Source organism: Fundulus heteroclitus, chromosome 5 (genome assembly GCF_011125445.2).
Source record: "Fundulus heteroclitus isolate FHET01 chromosome 5, MU-UCD_Fhet_4.1, whole genome shotgun sequence".
NCBI lineage: Eukaryota > Metazoa > Chordata > Actinopteri > Cyprinodontiformes > Fundulidae > Fundulus > Fundulus heteroclitus.
Window position 1 is genome coordinate 16,201,170 of NC_046365.1, and position 21,133 is coordinate 16,222,302.

The following is a 21,133-nucleotide window of genomic DNA, read 5'->3' on the forward strand; positions in this document are numbered from 1 at the left end:
GAGATTTTGAGTGAGCGGCTTGAAACTCGGTCAGTCTGATCATAAGGCATGGCCAAATAAAAGTTATCAAAACGGTGAGTTTTTGAGCATGGTGAAGGGGCGTTGGCAGGGGTCAAAGTTCACCTATTCGCCACAAAAAATAAAAGTGTTATATCTCCTACACAGACACACACAGAGGCACCAAACTTTCTGTGATTGATCATCATCGGGTCTCCTACAATATCCAATGGTCAAATGATGACATTGCTTAGGCCACGCCCCCTGACAACAGGAAGTGTCATGTTTTGTTGTAAGCGGTCGCTATGTTACCCCTCTGAGCTAATCAACATGAAACTGTGTCAAGAGACAGAAGACATATTGGTGTGTTGTGGATTCCAGCCCCAAGTGGATTCCATGGAGCAGGGCGGCGTGGTGGCGTGGGGAAGTCACATCAAACCATATATTTTTAATCTTTTGACAGCATTATTTGCTCAAACCTGTCCACCAGGTGGCAGCAAGAGACCACAAATAAACCACAAACCAAGTTGTCTTGTTCAGTAAGGCAAGGCAAGGCAAATTTATTTATATAGCACAATTCAGTACAAAGACAATGCAAAGTGCTTTACGGGACAGGACGTGAAATACGGACATGTCCCGGGAAATACGGACGTTTGGTCACCCTAAACTAAAAGCTGGTCTAAAATTTTTATGGAGCTTTAACCTGCTAAGAGTAATAACAGATGATTATATCTTTAAAATGAGATAACTGTCTCATAAAATGTGATAGTTTACTTGGTCTAAAGAGATGATTCAATTCAATGTTATTTATATAGCGCCAATTCATGAAATATATCATCTCAAGGCACTTTACAAAGTCAAAATCAATCAGATTATACAGATTGGGTCAGATTATACACATTGGTCAAAAAAATTCCTATATAAGGGAACCAGTTCATTGCATCAAAGTCTTGACAAGTAGCATTCTCTCTTGAAGAAGCGTAGAGCCACAGGGAGAGTCGTCTGCATTGTCCATGGCTTTGCAGCAATCCTACCTACTGAGCAAGCATGAAGCAACAGCGGGGAAAAAACTCCCCATTAACGGGAAGGAAAACCTCCAGCAGAACCGGGCTCAGTATGAACGGTCATCTGCCTCGACCGACTGGGGTTACAGAAGACAGAGCAGAGACACAACAAGAGAGACAAAAAAGCACAGAAGTTCTACATTAGATGGTAGTAGCGGGTCTTCCCTGGATGATGCCACAGCTAACAGAACGCCAGACCAGGTGTACCTACTATGAAGAAAAAAAAAAAATCAAAAAGTTAAAAGCTGAAATGACAACAGTCATTCAAAATTGAAGAACAATAGATCCTGATGTCCTGCAGTAGCCTAAACGTATAGCAGCATAACTATAGAGGTAGCTCAGGGTAACATGAGCCACTCTAACTATAAGCTTTTTAAAAAAGGAAAGTCCAACGAGCCAGCTTTTAGTGGAGAAGTTCAAGTATCTTGGGGTCTTGTTCACGAATGAGGGGAAGATGGAGCGGGAGATGGACAGGCGGATTGGTGCAACGTCTGCTGTGAAGCGGGCGCTGTACCGGTCCGTTGTGGTGAAGAGAGAGCTGAGCCAAAAGGCGAAGCTCTCAGTTTACCGGTCGATCTACGTTCGTAGATAGTTTTAAGATTAGTCTTAAAAGTAGACAGGGTGTCTGCCTGGGGAAGACCCAGGACACGCTGGAGGGACTATGTCTCTCGGCTGGCCTGCGAACGCCTTGGGATTCCCCCAGAGAAGCTGGCCCAAGTGGCTGGGGAGAGGAATGTCTGGGCCTCCTTTATAAAGCTGCTACCCCCGCGATATTGCTAAAATGTTCCTTTGGCAATAGTCCAATTGCTAAAGTGTTACTTTTACATTACTTTTGGGTGTGTATCCACCAATTTAGATGTTAAACTTTCATAAAAGCTGTCTTAATGCAAGAAACAAAACCTTTAGACACATGAAATACCAAGTAACTTTAAAAAACTAAAATGGTTTTGTTAACTTTTCACACTAAGCTGGATTAACAGCTAGTAAGATACCTTTGATTAAATTGGTATACTAATGTTTAAACCAGGGGTGTCAAAGCTACGGCCCGCGGGCCACTCTAACTATAAGCTTTTTAAAAAAGGAAAGTCCCAAGGGCCAGCTTCTAGTGGAGAAGTTCAAGTATCTTGGGGTCTTGTTCACGAATGAGGGGAAGATGGAGCGGGAGATCGACAGGCGGATTGGTGCGGCGTCTGCTGTGAAGCGGGCGCTATACCGGTCCGTTGTGGTGAATCTGCACCAGATTTTTTGTGAGTCGTGGGGGAGCGCTGCCGAACACGTTCGTGTAAATCGCCCAGTGGACGGGCGGGCAAAATGCGTGACAGCATCTGCGGTGGCGGGCGGCCGGCGGTGCGCAAATCCCAGCGGTGGCCAAGGCCGGAGCGGCGCTTTGCTGCGAGGGCCGCTCATCACCGCTTGCGGTTTTAATTTTGTTTTGTTTTTTTGTGTGCAAAATAGCCCCAGCTCAGTCAGATTGGATGGAGGGCATCTGTGAACAGCGGTGGTGAAGTTGGACCTTGGATTCTTAAGTGGATTTAAGTCTGAACCTTGGCTGGGCCATTCTAACACATGGGTATGCTTGGAGCTAAAACCATTCCATTGTAGCTGTGGCTGTATGTGCATGGCCTTTGTGCAGCTGTAAAGGGACTTCACCCCAGTTTCAATTCCTTTGAATCCCTGGCAGGGTTTCCTCCAAGATCACCCTGTGTTTAACCTCACCTGAAGAAAGGCCCCTCCACAGCAGGATGCTTCAACTGTCACGTTTCAACATGGGTATAGTATTTTCAGGGTGACCGTTAATGTTATGTTCCCCACCACTCCTAGGCTTTTGCATGCAAGACAGAACGCTTAATTTCGCTGTCACCTGATCAGAGCCTCTTGTGTCACGTCTGCTGTGTGGCAAAGCGTAAATAGGAAATCTGAGGATTTACTCTCGCCAATCACTTTCTTTACAGCACTCTTCCATAAAGATGAGATTCATGGAGTGCACAATAATAGTTCGTCTACCAACAAATTCTCCCACTATACCCGATGATCTCAGAAGCTCCTCCAGTTACAATGGACCTCTTGGCTGCTTTTCTGATTAATGCGTTCTTTGCATGGATTCTAGGGTCATGTGGACGATCATTTCTTGGAAAGTTTTAATTTGTCCCGCACTTTTGGTTGATGAATTGAACTCTGAGATATTGCTGGGTTTTATTTAAGACTATTTCAGCAAAGGGGTGCAAATACAACTTATTTTTTGTAAGAAATTTTAAAAAGTTGTAAAAAAAAAGAATAAAAAGTAGAACCTATTTTTCCTTCCATCTCTCAATTATGCACTACTTTGGTAAAAAATTCAAGTTAATGACTGTAACTTGACCAAATGTGAAAAAGTTCAAGGGGTATGAATATGTTTGTGAGGCACTGTACATTTTGAAAGTGGGCAAAAGATGACTAGGCAGTTCTCCCATTGAACAGTTCCCATAGTAAAGATATTTAGGATTAAATATTTATTGCAATGTTCTCCCTAGAATCATCTTTGACAATTTATTATTACCTAATTAGTGTAGCTCTGATGTTCTATCTCTAGGTGATCTATTGGAGTAGCCTTTGCCAGAAACCAAAACCCTAAGCATCTGCTGCCACCTTCCCAATGTCAAAAACAAGACTTAATGGGAGCTTTGTAAATGTCTTGCCTTCTCAGACCTACCTGTACCTAAGAAAACTTAGAAACAACATGGGGTGGGTGTTATGTCGGGGCCCATCCCTGTCCTCATCCCCTACGGTCAGTTATAATTAAACTAAATCTACAAAAGTAACAGCTACTTTTAAATGTTGATTTTACAATGCTTTGGAAATCTCCAGTTATATAAAAGATTACCAGTAATAATGCGATTAATACAGTTACATAAAAGGATACCCCTGAAAGCAGCCATATTGTTGGACAGCAGAAAGAAGCTAGCCTCCTAAATCTCTACTAACAGTAACCTCTATAGGTTATCAGCGAGTCACATACAAACAAATTCAAGCTTTTATATTTTTACTGAATATTTCAATTAAAGTGAGCACATCAGTATCCTTAAATGAAACAATTCTTTGAAGCAGTCAAAATATTAACAGTTGGTTCTGGTTACGCAATCACAAGCTTGGCCTAAATGATTTAAAATAAACAGTTTATACTGCTGCATCTCAGATTAACCGCTGCCAAGTAAAGTCCAAATAAACGTCGCTTTATGCTCAGATCGCTCTCGGTCTCTGGGGTAAACAGAGGTTGTAATACGCCGTTTGATCCCAAAAGTCAGGTCCTTTCCAGCCACACCAGCCCTGTGGAAGACAACACCTTGCATCAAGACGAGGACCTGGAACATGAAATCTTTTTTAGTTCACAGAGAAATCTGCAGCGGTGGCTGTCTGTAGCCGTTACCTTCTCCGTGATAACCTGAAGGTTCTCTGCTCCAGTGTAATGCGGATCTAGGATGAGATAGCGGATTTCACCGGTGGTCTCGCTCCAAGCTACGCCCAAGATAGTGTGAGCTAAAACTCCGCCACCTACAAAACACCAAAAAAAGAAGCAGAAGCATTTACTGAGTTGTATCTAGGCAGGGTTTTTAAATGATTGTTTTTTTAAACACATTCAAAAAGCTTTTCAGACACGTTTCAAGAAAAACAAGACTATATTTAGTAGCTCACCAATCATGATGGGAGTTCCTTCAGACAGAAAGTGATTGGCCAGTTCTCTGCCCTTGGATGCCAACTCAGAACCCTGACTGAATACGACAATAAATGTCAACTTAATCGACATCATTAAAAGGATCCACAATTAGTTGAACATGTTGGCCTAAATAAGTTGAAATTTTCCTGTTGACATTAAAATTGCTGTTTGTAAAAACTCATATTTCCTTCAAAAATTGTATATCCTTTGTTATATTTTTCACCCATGGAGGTCGCCATTTTTTCACCTGCGCAATGCATGCTGGGTTAATTACACGGTTTGGTCCTACTAAACTGGAACTAACAGAGTTATCAGAGTTTTTTTTAATTCATTGTAAATTTAGACAATGCCAGACGGTGTCCCTGTTGACTGTAATTTCAAAACAGAAAACAACAGAAACGGTGAGGTGAGTCTTTGATGCTTCCCTCGTGAAAAAAAAAAAAAGCTCAATTGGAAAAAGCTGTTGGAAGAAGTCAACTTCCAAAGGACCCCTATTTGTGTTCTCAATACTTTTGTCCAAAAGACTGAGTCATTTGTGACTTAATTTGAGACAGGCAACACTGGAAGCCCTTTTAAATAACGAAGCTAGTGCCACCAGTGTTGAATGTAAAATCACGAGCCCGACACCGGACTGAACCACAGAACCTAAACAGCTGTTAACGGACCGATCAGACCCTAAACAAGTGTTATTGGACCTGACACCGAATACAGAGCACTACTTGCTGGGATCCCACAGTCTACAAGCGGTACGTGTCATCTGTCCTTTTTTATTTTTTTAATAATAATAATAATAATAATAATACTAATACTACTACTAATAATAATAATAATTATACTAATAATAATAATACAATAATAATAACAACAATATTATTATTATAACTACATTGTCATCCATTTCAATGTGCTCCGGTTTAAACTGAAAAGGTTTAACTCATTGCTGTTTTCGCTGGACAGAGCTAGCGCTAAAGGACGTAGTATACGTCATTTACCCAGAATGCATTGTAGGATAAACAACATGGCAATGTCCGTGCATCTAAAATAGATATTTCTCAAATAATGTCTATTGTTACAGCTAATACAGCTAATCGTGGATCCCTTTGACCAAAAATAAATAAATACTCGCTGGTAGTTGTGTTGAGGAATGCCTCTTCACCTCACAAACAGGATTTTGGAAGTGACTCCAAGCAGATGGTCTAGAACAGCCTGAACCTCAATGGACCCAATCCACTGACGGGAGCCCACAAAGGAGGTCTGCTTGTCCCCAACATCCACCAAAGCCTGAAAAACAAGGACAGAGACAGACATCTTGAACGTCACCACTGGTCAAATTTAAGGCAAAAGTATGATCATGTTTTAGGAATTTTAGCAATTTAGGAAGCAACTTAGAATTTCCCGAATTCTAAGATTTTTTTTTTTTTTTAGAGTTTTACCTCAATAAGATAAAAGGTATTCACAAAACATCTTAGGCCGTAAGAGAGCTCCTAAAGTGTAAAAATGCTAGGAGTAATGAGGAAGACTTTTAGGGAGCCTAAGAGGGTCTTAAGCAGGGACGATGGTGGAAACAGAAAGAGATGATTGGCTCATCCACCACCTAAACAGTGGAGGAAATGAGGACATAAACTTCTTTAACAATCATACAATTATTAATATGCAGATAAGATAAACTTTATCATCCCTATAGAGGGAAATAAATTAGTATTCAGCGGCCCAGTGGGTTTAAGGCGCGGCTCTAGTAACGTAATATTATTGAGGATAAATAAATAATGGGAAAAATATTAAATAATCATGAATAAAAAGTGGAGAAATTTACAAAGAATATACATATAAAAGAGGTGATAACTTTTTTTCCTGCATTGCATGATAATGTAAATGGTCATCTAGAAGTTTGCTTGTGTGATGCCGTCTCCTTGCTTTTGATTGCTGCACGGAGCGCTTCCGGCTGGTGTGTAAAAGCACAAAGACTCAAAAGATGCATTGATCTACGGCAATATGCTTTAAAGTCTGTGTTTCTATCGTGATCCAAGGACCAATTTACTTTTCAACACTCCTCTGTTCTCTTCCGGAGCTGTGAGCTGTGGCTGGACTGCTGTCCAGTTTGTTTTCTTTTCCACCTTTTTTTCCTCCATTTTATGCCGGTCGTTTTGCCAAATGCAATCGGTTAACACGAGCAGGCAATTCCAGTGAAACGCTGACCGGTGAGAGCGCATTAATATTAAATACATAAAGTAGTAAAATGACTGGTGAGTAAAAATAAATAAGCAGATCCAAATAACGATGAGGATGTAAATATGGTGTGTTAAAAAAGTTTTGATTGTGTGTTTTACTAAGTTTCATCATCATGAAACACATTTCTGAATCCAGTCTAATCGGTTAACTCTCTCCTTTGATCTCTAGGCGCACATTTGTTTTTTTTTTCTCCCATGTACCATCAACCAATCACAACTCTTGAAAGACAGCATCACACTTAGCAATGGGGTCAACCACACCTCTTCACTAAGATAAACATTTCTGTTGCCCCTCATAAAACACTGCATATATGATGATTTTTTTATGTTGTTGGTTAAACTGGAGTTAAGAAGAAGCCCCACCTGTTGGATCTCTTTGTGGCTGGGCACACAGCGCTCTACGTAACCCTGCTGCTGGAACCAGGAGCAGATGGTCTGCAGGGAGCGATACGCACAGCCCCAGCCATTGTCATCCACGCGGTCCTGCATGTAGTGGTGGTAGCTGTAAAATCCCTGGACAGAGAACACCTAAAGACAAGCGTAACATATTAAAACTAGCTTCATTTGAGTTTTTATTTGGTGCGGTGTACCAAAATTGAAAACTTAAAAAGACACTTTGTAAATGTACCTTTCCATTATCAAGAGCGGGGTGTGTGAGGACTACATGAGGGTTTCTGAGGTAGCCATCTTTGTAGGGCTCATTAGGAAAGTGGTAAGCATTTGCTCTCCTGAAGTACGGCCTGTCATCTGGAAGCTCAAACTTTCCATGCAACTCCTGTTTCGCGCATCGACAATGACAAAAACCGTAGTTTTATTGTTTTCTTGTATTACATTTTCAACCAGGCTTTACCTTTTAAAGCAAGAAAGATGCTAATTGTAACAATGTCTCAGGTTGTATCATTTCTTAAAAAAAAAAAAAAAAAACAACAACTGTAAAAACAATGATTTTTACCCTACGCTGTGCTTCCAATTCATTATCTGGTACCCCTCTAGGAAAGACCACCGTCACCAGTCCGTTTGGCTCTGGAAGGAGGAAGTGAAGGGGCTCTGGGACAAGCAGTGTTGCCCCCCTCATATGCCGCAGCGTCGCCTTCTCCATGTCAAACAACTGGCGAGTCAGCGCCTCCAGCAGTCGTCCACAGCCACTGCAAGGCCAGATGAGAAGACATCCTTCATTGGGAGATAAGCCCCCTTATCAAAGCTGCCACCAGCTGATGCTGCTGAATCAGTGGCAAACCCAATAATAGGCCAGTTTTGTAGATTCTGATCAGTAGCATGAAATCGAATGCGTTAACAGAGAAGTCGTACTCTTTGATGGTGTCGCTGCAGCCGCTGCGTACGGCGCAGTCCACCGGAAGTGTTGCACGCAGAAAGTGGGATGTCTGGATGGTCCGAGCGAGGACGGGCGCTGAGAGGGGGCCTGGCTTTGTCGCCTCCATCATCAGGGAGAGGTTTATGACACTCTGAAGAACATACTGCAATCATTCAGCGGCTCTCATTCTATTCATACAAATAAAATGACTGTGTGTGTTTTGTGTGAGCAACTCAACATCTGAATACCTGATGTTGAACTTTGCCAACACAGAATCCTAGTGTGATGCTTTATTAAGATGCATACCATGAGTACACTTTAAAGTGAGGTAAACAACTTTGGTTGGTTTTCTCAACAGTGTCACATTTTGCTCAAACCAGAATTTCTGTGGGATAACTTTAGATTTCTGAAGCTGTTTCAGACTGAACACTTGTAGTGACAGTCTGCAAGAAACACATCCTGCGCCTGCTGATGTCTGCAGGGTGCTGCAGCTCCCAATAAAGTCTCTCTTTTACTGGGGATGTCAATATAGAGGCTTGTGAAGAAAAACTCAGATGCTTAGGTCAAGAGCATAATGTATCATATAGTGGCCTATAATAATACAGTTTCGCAAGCAGTGGATGCAGTAATAGGTTGTAATTTGACACGAATGAACAGCTCAATGGGTGCAGCTGATATCAAACCAAAGATGGCAAATAAACACTAGGTGCCGGGAGTTGAGTTTAGTCATGGATTCTGTTATGGATCATTTAAATATGTCTTTGTAGGAAAACCAACCGATACCCTGAATTATTTCTGTTGTGTGTGTGCCACTATGAACAACGTGGGACATGCATGATACACGTTCACGATCCCTTACACAAGGACGGCTGCCCTAGTTAGGTAAATAATCTGTGTCAATGATGTGTCCCACACCCATTTTAACCATGGCTTTCCTAATGGCTTAAAATGGATGTTAGAAACCGTCTAGTTATTATTGCAGGTATTACTCCAGTATTATTGGGGACAAAGAGCTGGCTTGCGTGGAGCATATCTGCTGGGGCCAGACTGCAGTATTAAATGCTCTCTATTTTTCTTTTCCCTTTCTGATAAGTTATTTCTCTTCTGCTGTACAGCTTAACTTTAAATGTTTCTGTTTGTCCATTATTTAATCTTGTGCATAAGTCTGATGTCTTCTGTCTACTTGTCTTTGCCACTGTAACACCCACATTTCAACACTGAAGAACAATATAGGCATTTATATTTTGGGAACATTTAATCCACGGATATGTTTTTTAAAAATCCAACTATTTTTGTACCATCAGCCCTATAATGCTAAATGTATAATTTTTGATACAAATATTTCTGAGACCTCTACCTCTTCAACAAACTCAGTATTTTTCTGAACATACAATTTACAACATACGAAAATATATTTTACACACCCCATATAAAAATGCAGAAAACATGAGGGAAGTGCATTATTTTTGGTCTAATGTCTCAATTACTATACAAAGAAATGTTTAAATCCTGACGTTATAGTTTTTATTTTTTAAAGCAACCAAAAAGATTTTCCTTTTGTTAAGTTTCCTTTCAATTACCTGTATCAGGCTTTAAAGGGCTAAAGCAAGAAATCCGAGAGGTGACCGATGAAATGATCTTTATATTAACTGAAGGGATGACTGACAAAAACATACACTTAGGGTGTCTTGCAAAAATTATTTACAAATAATTAACTTTTTCACATTTTGTTATATTCCAACCACAGCCTTCTATGCACTTTATTGGGATATCATTATTATAGACCAGCACAAAGGAGCACCACTACTTTTAAGTGGAAGGAACACATTTGTTTTGCTGTAGATGTTCCTTACTGAATATAAAAATCATAAAATTGTGGCCTCCGTTTATATTCAGACCCCGTTATTCTGGTATCCCTAATGTAAAAAAAGACGCATAAGTACTAAATAAATGGTTAGTAATGGCATTACTAGCCATTGTATAGAACGGAAATGTTTCCATTCAGGCTCCCACCAAATTAAAACAATTTAATACTACTAATAAAATTTGGTTTCACGCAACAGAATTCCCATAAAACTAAAACGTGAAAAACAGATTGACTATATATCGTACATAGGACACACTTACCGCTGACAAACCTTTTCTGTTTTTCTTTTTTGTTCTCTTCCCACCGGGGTCTTGGTCAGCTGTTCTACAGTAAATAAAAAATAAATAACCATTTGGTTGAAATACAGCCCAACGAATGTCATTTGAAAGGCTAAATCAGAACCGAAATGTGGGGGAAAAAAAGCTATATTTACTTCTGCACCAATCAAGCAACACTGATGAGCCCCCCTCCCTCTAACACCCACCCTTTTATTTAAACTAGCAGTAAAACCTTTTTTTTTATTATTTAAAAGGTCTCTTAATTGGTGGCAGAGATAAAGACGTAACTTGTTCTTTTCTGGGTTGACGGCAGGAAGGCTTAACGTCTTGTAGCGATCGTATTTACCGTGAAATACTTGAATATTTAAATTGTTAAATGTGACCGTTGCCAACCAGCAGCGCAAATGTAAGGCTATGACAAAGTGGCTGATTAAAGCAGCTGTTCCGTTTATTACAAACTGATTTTTAATGCATTACTTACTGTATCAACTGAAACACATCTTCGCATGGTGTGTCTGGAGTTATTTCTTCAAAAACACATTTGTTTGGCCAAATGAGAACAGGACTGTCGCAGACTGCCAGGACGCAGGACTCAGATTTTACCTGCAAACGAAGATCCTCAAATGATCTGGAGATTGCTTTTTGCATGAGCACCACTGGAAAAAAACAGAAAAACAAAGAAGACAAACAGTCATGGTCACGTTTTTTTAGCTACAGTTAAACATAGAAAAAGTTTTAGTAGATATTGCCATTTTCTGGAATACACGGTGGCCCTTTATTGCCACATAAAGTCTTAATTTTTGCTATTTAGATTTTGAAATGTAATTGTGATTTCTTTACTTGCTATATAATAAACAACACATTCAATGTTTCAATTAAATGAAAAGTCTGAAAGGGTCTGTAAATGAGTCTAGATCAGAAACATAAAGGTCTTACTCCCTAATTTCTAAAAGGCTTGAATTAGTCAAAATCTGGCCTTAAAATGCAAGCGTCGTTAACCCCCTTTGTTGACGGGATACATTTATGGCGTTCTTTATGTGTGGCTGTGAGCCACACATAATAATCCGGAGAGTCACAAATGGCCCTCGGGCTACACTTTGGTCACCACAGATCAGAAAATGGTCAATAATCCGTTTGTTCAGAACGATTCCAGTGATTATGCCATAATCACATTTCTCTCCAACTAAGTGGTTAAAATATAAAGCTTGATTTATTTTTGTTCTCCAAATTCTTTCAGATTAATGTTATTACATATTTACCAAGTTATCTGCATCTCTATAAGCAAGAGTTTGACAGGGTGGTTTGTATTTAATTGTTTAATTAAACATGTGCATAACCCCTAACAACCTGACACTTCTGTCTGGTGAGGGGCTTTAATGCATAAGTAGATGATTGCTACCACTGATGTGCTGCCGAATCATGACGATCAGTAAGATCTAACTAAATCCCCATTTCATCTGCAGCTACAGCAGGCGCTGCGAGAAAACCTGTCCGTGAACGCACCATCCGTGCTGTCCGCATGACACTTGAGCTCCAGCGGCCCCCTGAGCCGAAGGATGACCACCGACTCGGAGTCAAGGAGCACCTGAGATAACACAGGACAACCAGAGGGTTAGTGACAGTCAACCTAGTGTGTTTTTTCCCCCTCAGGCTTCAGATTCAACCCGACGGGCTGCAAGTTTACACTACCAGCTGCGGTGAAACAAAAAGCAAAGCAAAGCTGGACAGAAAAAAGCACAGGCGTTCTCTTGAATGACTCCATCGGGAGACCTACCATGATTTAAGTCACTTTAGTGATGCGAAGGTTTGTCATCCAGCCTTAGAGCAAAATACAGGAAGCTAACATGTCCACAACACCAAACTGCTCAACGTGTCTTTGAACGAATCTTTCTATTGGCCCAATGTGGCTCCTCCCACAGATGGCGCATTCAATGTACCTGGGAATGAAACTAAAATGTCGCATAAATTTGAACCAACGATTGCCCGTATAAATAGCAAGAAGCATTCGTTTTCAAATCCCTCTAGGGAGGCAAACTTTCTTGCCCCTAATGTGTCCCTTGTTTTGAATTTCCAAAAAAAAAAAAAAAAAAAAAAAAAGATTAAAAAAAGTTTAGAATATCAAATCAAAAATACATAACAGTAAACGTGTACTATGGTTCTAACACATTATGTAAATACAGAAAACACTAAATGCTGCATAAATTTGAGCCACAGTCCAGTCTATTTTATCTAGTAATGTAAAATAATAACATGATATAAAATGTAAATGCATCATTAAAAAAGTATAATGTGACATAAAATCTCAACACATCCAACCAAAATGTTGTGCGGTAGAGCATACATTGAAATTAAATAATGGCTACTAAACAATTATCAAAAGTTTGCGTTTGGTCCCTCCTATTTCTGCTGTGTTCAATGTTCGTTGGAATAAAAATTTGATATTTCCGCATCACAAAATTTAACATTTGCTTTATTCAAAAGAAGCAAGATGTGTTTTTTGTTATTACATGAAATAGCTCATTTTCAGAAATAAAAGATGAACCCTGAAGTGTATATTTTTAAATTCAACATGTCAAAAATATTCAGTACATGTATTGATGTAAAGTTGTTTCTTCTTTTTTTCTTTTCTTTTTCTTTTTTTTTTTCATCTTTGCCTTAGCCTATTCAGGTTAAAATTACACATCCCACCAGGCTGGATAAGTGAAGATGCGTACAGATAGCTTTCACCTCCAGGATTAATTCTTTATGACCAAAATATAGTTTTAAAGAGAAATACTATATAGCAAGTATGTTTATAGGAATTTATAAACACTGTATAATTGACAAATGCTTGTAAAATGAATAACTCTTTTGAGAAAATTAATAATAACAACTGATGCCACAGTGGACTGAATGCATTATCACTTTTAGCAGCTATTCTCCCATTGTCACACAGTTCTGTTGAAACTGATGCTCAGAACAATAAGTGTGGGAACTTCACAATCAGCTTTTTTAAACAAGTATGTTTTAAATGTATCAATACAATAAAATCAGGTAAGAACCTAAAAAGTGGAATGGGCATTTGAATTTAGCAACCTTTACTCTGATACCCCCAGATAAAATTATGTAAAGGCCTCAGAGGCTTGTTAAAGAACATCAAGAAAACACCAGAGTGCACGCTTGATGAGTCAGGGATAAGGTTGTGGAGAAGTTTATAGCAAGGTTAGGTTATAAAACAATATCCCAACCATTGACTATATCACTCAGCACTATTCAATGCATTATTTGACATCTGAAAGAGCATGACAAAACTACAAACATACCAAGACATGACTGGTAACCTAAAGTGACAGTTTCTGCAGACTTTGTGTGTTAGGGTTAGATTTGTGATGAGGTTCCCTGTCTCTGTTCAAATCAGTCTTAGTGAGTGTTTGCAGGGACTAAACATACCGTAGCAGCATGTGCTGAAACAAACTCCCATCTGTCATACGTACATAAGCAAAGCTGAACCTACTTCTGCTTGCACGACAAAAACAGACAAATGGCAGGATGAATCAGTGCTAATATACACAAGCATTTCTCCTGAGAGTATCACACCAAGAAGAGGAATGATTGCTTTGCTTTGCTTTGCTTTGGGGATATTTGAAACCACATAATACATTTTCACACAACAGGTTGAAAGGTTTTCAGGCTCACTCAAACACAACAGGCATCTGCCTAAGGAAAACTTAAAAAATAAATGCATTACATTAAAGGTTTTCCATTCCAAATAACACTGATGATGTAACCATTTTTAAATTTTTCATTGATTTGGTAAAAAAGAAAAGAAATTGTTATTTGATAATCTGAAGACACTCGAGAACAATTTTTTAGGGGGAAATTGTGTGAGCATCCTGAGTTAGCATGGTTATTCTATGACTCCAGTTTAGACCAATCATCTCGACTGAAGCAGTGTTAGCCCCGCCCTCTGACTCTGATGTTTAAGGTTGATGGATGACCAAAATTCATCATGTGTTGCACCATGGATCTATGAGATACTACACCAGATATCACAATAGATGTATATGCTTTTTTTTTGCAAGTACATATTGACATAATCAATGATTCGTGAGCCTGTAAATGCAATTTCGATTAACCGATGATTGCTTTTGATCACTTAATGATTCATTTATGTACTGAATTGTGGCATGCTAGAGTCTCAACACTTGATAGGATGTGTACTTCAGCAGAAATCTGCCACTGAGCTGTTGACCCAAGGACAACAGCCACAAGATGAATAGTTAATTAATTATTAGAGAGGAAAAAAGGATATGAGCTCTTCTCTCTACATGTTCGCTCAGGAATAAAATGCAATGTTGATTTAAGAATAATACAAACATTTTTCCCATGTAGAGGGCATGTGTTTATTCAGCAAATGCTGTAATCTGTGTCAGTTTGAGAAGCAACATTCAAGCCTTTGGCCAAAGCACTGTTGGAACAAGTACAAAAAAGAGAAGGAGACACACTGATAACTTATATTTCTGTTTGGATTACATTATCTTCAACTATCTATCAAAATGAAATGTGTTATGTATGATTATCCTATTTCAGAGTACACACTTAGACTGAAAATATCTTTTAATAAGCAAGGCAAACAGTCACTGCACACTATTCACTTAAGGTCTGGCTTTGCAGAATTCTTTGCAGCTAATGCGCATAAATGCAGAAGCAGAGTGCAGCTCTCACAAACGTACCTAAATTCAATTCAATTCAATTCAATTTTATTTATATAGCGCCAAATCATGAAACATGTCATCTCAAGGCACTTTACAAAGTCAAGTTCAATCATATTATACAGATTGGGTCAGATTATACAGATTGGTCAAATGTTTCAAACTAATCAGAATGTTTGCCGTGTAATAGAGTATTTGTGTATTTAATCCTGGGTGTGAGTACACATGCTCACTGCAGATATTTACTTTAGTATTTATCTATGCAACATTGCACATTCTTACTTGTAACTGATTGTTTAGATGGGAATATTGTTTTTTTGTTTTTTTTACTAAGACATTCTTAGTATATGTTTTCTGGACTTTGCTATAAATAAGAAGGACTTTCTTTCACAGGAGAGAACTTCCACCACTTCTCCCAAAGCATCTGAACAGGAAACTTAAAACCAACTGATTAGTCTAGCATATTTCAGAGAAATAACAAATCTGACAATGATGATCTTAGGTCCTCCCTTGATAAAGCACTTTGAACTTTGCATTATTGCATTATTCTTTAATATATATATAACTAAGGTTCCATGTCTTCACTCATTCTCAGCTAAAGTATCACTCCGCCCTAAACTATAGTTGGACTTTCTCTTTAACCTCTCAACTGGTCATGTTTTATGGAAACCAAAAACTCACACATCAAGATCCCTACACTCATTTCCTATGCAAATTTATTACTTTTTCATAATCACATTTAAAAATTTGGGACATAGATGTGAAAATTCACTAAACCTGTTGCACATATTTCTACAGAGGTCAGACTTGATGGGTGGCTGGATGGATGGAGGGCTTTACTGCACTGATATTTGATTCTCTTTCCCAGATTTGCACAGCAGAAGGGCCTGTATTGTGGATAATCAAGACCAACATCTATGTTCACGTTAGTGCAGCTGTTGCTGTCTCCTTTGGGTCCTGGTGGGAGGCAGCTGCTACCTTCGTTCTTGCAGATGGGTCCCTGAGTCTTGAGGACTGATTTTGAGATATGCCTCAAGGCACCACTCTGCTGCTTCCCAGCAGGACTTCAAGAGGAAAATGCAAATAAGAGGTTGATTTGCATCAATTTGCCTGATTGAGAGCACCGCAAGAAACCTGGAGTGTGTCCATCAAGCAAAGGGAGGAAAAAAAATGTGAATCTTCAGGAACGTTTAGGCACTGTGGATATTGTGCTTTGATCTCGATAATTTGTTGAAAATGGGCGATTAAGCTAAATGAACATGGCTCCTGAAAAAAAGGGGATAAGCAAGTAATGAGTGATTGAGTTGGACTCAGTGGCTGTTTTGTAGGTAAATTTGGTTGCCTGGAGCTAGCAAGAGGATTGAAGTTTCCTTTATATTTCAACTGGTTCTGTTCTGGTTTCATTTCATCAGATCTGAAGAGTTTGCTTCCAGAATTGTCACATCCACAGGGTCGTGTGCATGTTGCTGACCTGGTTTGTTGACAAGACAAACCAGCAGGAGCTCAAAAAGGAGAACATTCCCTGTGGCAGATACCAGATTGTCTTGCTCATAAGTCACAATTGGACCCGTTCCTGCATTCTTTGGCATTCCTGTGGTTATCTCTTTGTTGTCTTCCTCTCAGGAAACCAGTTTTCCAGTTCACACACTTCCTGGATCCCAGTGCTCTGTCTCCTCACACACTCAGCTCAAGACTCCCTCAGTGAATCTCCTCACCATTCCCGAAGCTGACACCTGGTTCCTGGTGTCAGGACTCCTCACCAACCACCCACAGTTACTCACTCCACCGCCTCTCATGTCTTCTGGGGAAGAAAAGAACAAGAAACCATTACCAAGAAGCACCACCGTCACATCTCAAGCATATATTGGTGTTTCCTTCATGGAGGAATCATTGTGGAGCCAGACCTGCACCAGAGAGCTCTGGTCAGTAGATTCCTCAGGTCAGTCTGTCCTGCAGGACGTCTGAATGTTGTTCTGGCTATCAGCAATCATTTGGCTTTCTGTATAAATCAGGCTCCTTTCCCAGCAGCTTCACGGTCAGATTCACAGTTTAATTGCCGTTCTGCACTGTTGTGTTTTTGGACTGATGGAAAAGTCCCAGATGCCGTAAACCTTTAATGCCGAATAAATATTTGTAAAACTCATTTCATACTTTAAAGCAATTATTTTGTGCAGGTATGCAGCTGTCTTAGATTTATGGCAGTGGCTACAAGGCTTTTTTTAGACTGGTGCCAGCAGAACCATCTCTGGCCAAATGTAGGGAAAGCAAAGGAGCTGGTTGTGGACTTTTGCCGGCGCAGGCGTAGTCCCACCTCATTGAGATCAGTTAACATCCAGAGAACTGAGGTGGACTGGAGATAGTGGACTCTTCTAAGTACCTGGGTGTTCACCTGAACAATAAACTGGACTAGTTACATAGCACTGATGCTCTTTACAGGAAGGGTCAGAACAGACTCTACCTTCTGAGGAGGCAGAGGTCTTTTGGAGTTCAGGGGGTGTTGCTGAAAACCATTTGCATACACTTAAGCTTCTCTGGGAGTGTTTATTTGTACAATCATGCACATTGCATACTGTAGCTTTCTTACATAGTTTAGAATCGCCTGCTGTCCTTTTTCTATTCTAATTTGAACATTGCATTTTTATATAAATATACCATATGTACCGGTCTACGTGTTTTGCCACTGTCATGTCAAAATTTCCCAATTGTGGGACAGCAAAAGTATTTCTGTTCCATTAAAATATAATTCATTAGTAATTAAGTCCACCAATGTTTATTTTCATGTTTAGTACAATGAAAGGGTATTTTCTTTTTACAGATTTGTTCTTTTTTATTTTATTTGTCACACTTAAATGTTTCAGAACATGAGACAAAGTTTTATCAGAAAAAGATAAGAACATTGAATACATAATACAACTTTTGAGTGATGTTGTATAAAAAAAAACTGTCCAAACCAATCTGGCCCTGTGGGATAATATACATTTCCTCCATAAGAATATCTTAAACTCATATAATATCCCCCTAAGGGGACAAAACTTATTCACAGCACATAATCTTTCTTTAATCATAATATACTTTTCATTTAAAATGCACATAAAAAGCTGCCAATTCCACTGTGGTAAATTATTTACTTTGATTTCACTTACTAAAGCCTCCTGAGTCACCCAGATTGGTTTGTACAAGTCCCAGTCCCGGGTCCAACCTGGGCTTATCCAGGCCCGAGTTGATTTAACAAAATGTGGTTGGGTTGTGGATCTGACCCAACATACTGGCTAAAGTGTTCAACCTAACAAATGGGTCAAAGTAAAATCTAACATTAAGTCCAAGGGTTTAATAGAAAAACCTTATAACCTGTATTCCACATTTCATTCAATTCAGTTGTATTTATATTGCACCAATTCACAACACATGTCATCTCAAGGCACTTTACAAAATCAAATTCAATCAAATCATCCAGACAGATTGGTCAAAAGGTTTCCTATCTAAGGAAACCCAGTAGATCGCATCGAGTCATTGACAAGCAGCATTCACTCCTCCTGAGAGAGCGTAGAGTCACAGGGACAGTCGTCTGCTTTGTCGTTGGCTTTGCAGCAATCCCTCATACTGAGCATGCATGAAGCGACAGTGGAGAGGAAAACTTCCCTTTAACAGGAAGGAAAAACCTCCAGCAGAACCAGGCTCAGTGTGAACGGTCATCTGCCTCGACCGACTGGGGGTTAGAGAAGACAGAGCAGAGACACAAGAAGCACAGAAACACACATTGATCCAGTTATCCTTTCTATGTCATATGGTAATGCCGGATCATCTGCCTCGAGCTAACAGAGCGCCAGACCAGGTGTACCTACTATGAAGAGAAAAAAAGATAGAGAGAACACAAAGATAAAATTTGAAAAAACATGGGTTATCTCAAGCTGTCAATAGGCAAGAGGCCAGCCGATCGTAGCAGAGACACACAACAATGAATCCACACATCATCGCAAAATGTCTTATTAGACTCTATCAGCAGACAAATGAACCCAGATCATAAAATGTTTTGTCAAACTACTTCACACTTTTCCTGACTTGGTGATCAACAAGTCAATGTCTGAATGTTAAACATAGCTACCACCATGCGACAAATACCATTTACATTATTGATTAGTCATAAATGTAACTATTTTTAATTTCCCTTAAGGAAATGATGAGATGTATTGCCGTTTAACCTCCATAAAGCTTTATCGACAAAGATCTACATTGTCTGAGCAGTTTCTTATTGTTCTCCAACAGCTTTGACTTAAACCAAGAATATCTCCATCTTCAGTATGGTAAAAGCTACTTTTAGTGTGCAATTCTGTAGCCTCATCGTGGTCACTGAAGTCTATTTTTGATCACCTAAACTATCTGAACATTTCCTGTACAGTGTCTAATTGCTCAAATGTTTCTTGTTCTTAATAATAAATAAATACTATCATACATGCTAGTCCAGTCAGTGACGTAGTCAAATGTATTTATGTTTATAATGCCGTTCAATGACAGTTTGCGGTTATGCATCTGTAAATATGAGTGAAACAGCTAAATGAGCAAAGTATTAGTAGAAACCACATTGTTAGATTCTTACAGAGCACCAGGCTTGTGTAGTTTAGCGATGCTAAGAACATTTACCGATTCGAATACAGCTTTTTAAAGGCATGTTAAGCATGGCTTGTATTCAAATTACAATAAAAATGACAATAAAAACCAAGCGGTACCAGTTTAGTGAAACCACAAAGCATTGCAACTACTAGAAACCGTTTTGGTGTTCGAATTTATCAAAACAGCTAAATAAAATTCCAAGATCTAGACAAATTTAGGGAAAAAAGTATTTCTTTTAGCACATGCCTAGGTTTAGCTCAATTTCATTTGGTCAAATCTTGCATCTTGTCTTTATGGTCTTTATCAGAAATCACTCACTGTGAATGAAACTTGGTCAGTGTGGTATCTCATATTGCTGGTCATGTTGGAAAGACTAGATTTAGACAAAAGTGTTGAAACTGGTCAGAGACAAGAGCTACCAAAATGATTTCTATGCATTTAAATATGGAGGTCTTTTTGGACAGGAGTAAATAAATCAAATCAAAGTACAATTCATTTTTGCACTTATCTGCAGAGAAGTTACAGCTCTTCGGTGGTGTCTAGCAGCCATGACTGAAAAGAGCAGTAGGCCTGTTGCACTACAAAGCGCTTCTTATCTATGTGTTACATTTGTATGTTATCTTCAAATAAATATCCAGGAAGTTGAGTCCAAGACATTTGCATCTCTGGATATGACACATGCGTCACACAAAGACATGTTCTCTGAAGGATGATAATTAACATACATTATTAAAATGGAGATCTTTTTTTTTTTCCTGCTCAACAAACTAACCACAGTTTGTCCTTTTTTTTTTTTTTTTTTACCAGAGGACTCATGTTTGACACTTGCATTTAGTGTTTGGTTAAATCCACAATAGTTCTGGCAAGTCCATTTCAAGAAGGGAATCCTGATTTTACTCTGTTAGACTCTCTGGCAGTAACACCCAAGTACGTAACCACATTCTTTAAATATTTTCCCCTTTTTGTCATGTTACAACCACAAACTTCAGTGTATGTTATTGAGAGATCATGAAATTAAGTAACAAAAAGTAGAACATATTTGTGAGGTAGATTTGAAAGGATACATGGCTTTTTGTTGATTTTATGTTATGGTATGCTTTTTATTATTATTTTAATATCAAATAATCACCTGTAAAGTGGGACATGCATATGTACTCAGCACCAATGAACCAAGGTTTTGTTGAACCACTTTTCCCTCCAATGACAGCTGAAAGTCTTTGGGGCATGTCTCCAACAGCTTCATTTAAATAAAGAAAAAATATTTTCCCCATTCTTCTCAAAGTAGCTCACGCTCTTTCAGATTAGATGACGTAACAAGCGTTGCCATGGATTCTCAATAAGATCTGGGTCTGCACTGGGACCGGGACTTTTTAAACCAATAAATATGCTCAGATATA

At 39.1% G+C, this 21,133-nt stretch overlaps 1 protein-coding gene across 1 annotated transcript; it reads right to left on the reverse strand.

Annotated features, from left to right (window-relative positions):
- Positions 1-4,063: 4,063 nt before the first annotated feature.
- Positions 4,064-12,352, reverse strand: LOC105915639 (ufm1-specific peptidase 2). Its single transcript, XM_012849818.3, has 12 exons — positions 12,212-12,352; positions 11,941-12,022; positions 10,919-11,093; positions 10,420-10,483; positions 8,289-8,443; positions 7,933-8,125; positions 7,609-7,755; positions 7,344-7,508; positions 5,909-6,033; positions 4,731-4,807; positions 4,465-4,589; positions 4,064-4,364 (listed from the first exon to the last, which is right to left on the reverse strand). Exons 1-12 carry the CDS (start codon positions 12,212-12,214, stop codon positions 4,278-4,280), a joined length of 1,398 nt encoding a protein of 465 aa, XP_012705272.2. The 5' UTR covers positions 12,215-12,352; the 3' UTR covers positions 4,064-4,277.
- Between the last annotated feature and the right edge of the window lie 8,781 nt (positions 12,353-21,133).

Bases quoted from the DNA above. Each gene is read 5' to 3' on its own strand.
- LOC105915639 (XM_012849818.3), bottom strand. The intron at 11,094-11,940 runs GTGCGTTCACGG...GTTTTTTTCCAG, and splicing joins TCATGCGGACAGCACGGATG to TGGTGCTCATGCAAAAAGCA. The intron at 4,808-5,908 runs GTGAAGAGGCAT...TGTCGTATTCAG, and splicing joins TCCAAAATCCTGTTTGTGAG to TCAGGGTTCTGAGTTGGCAT.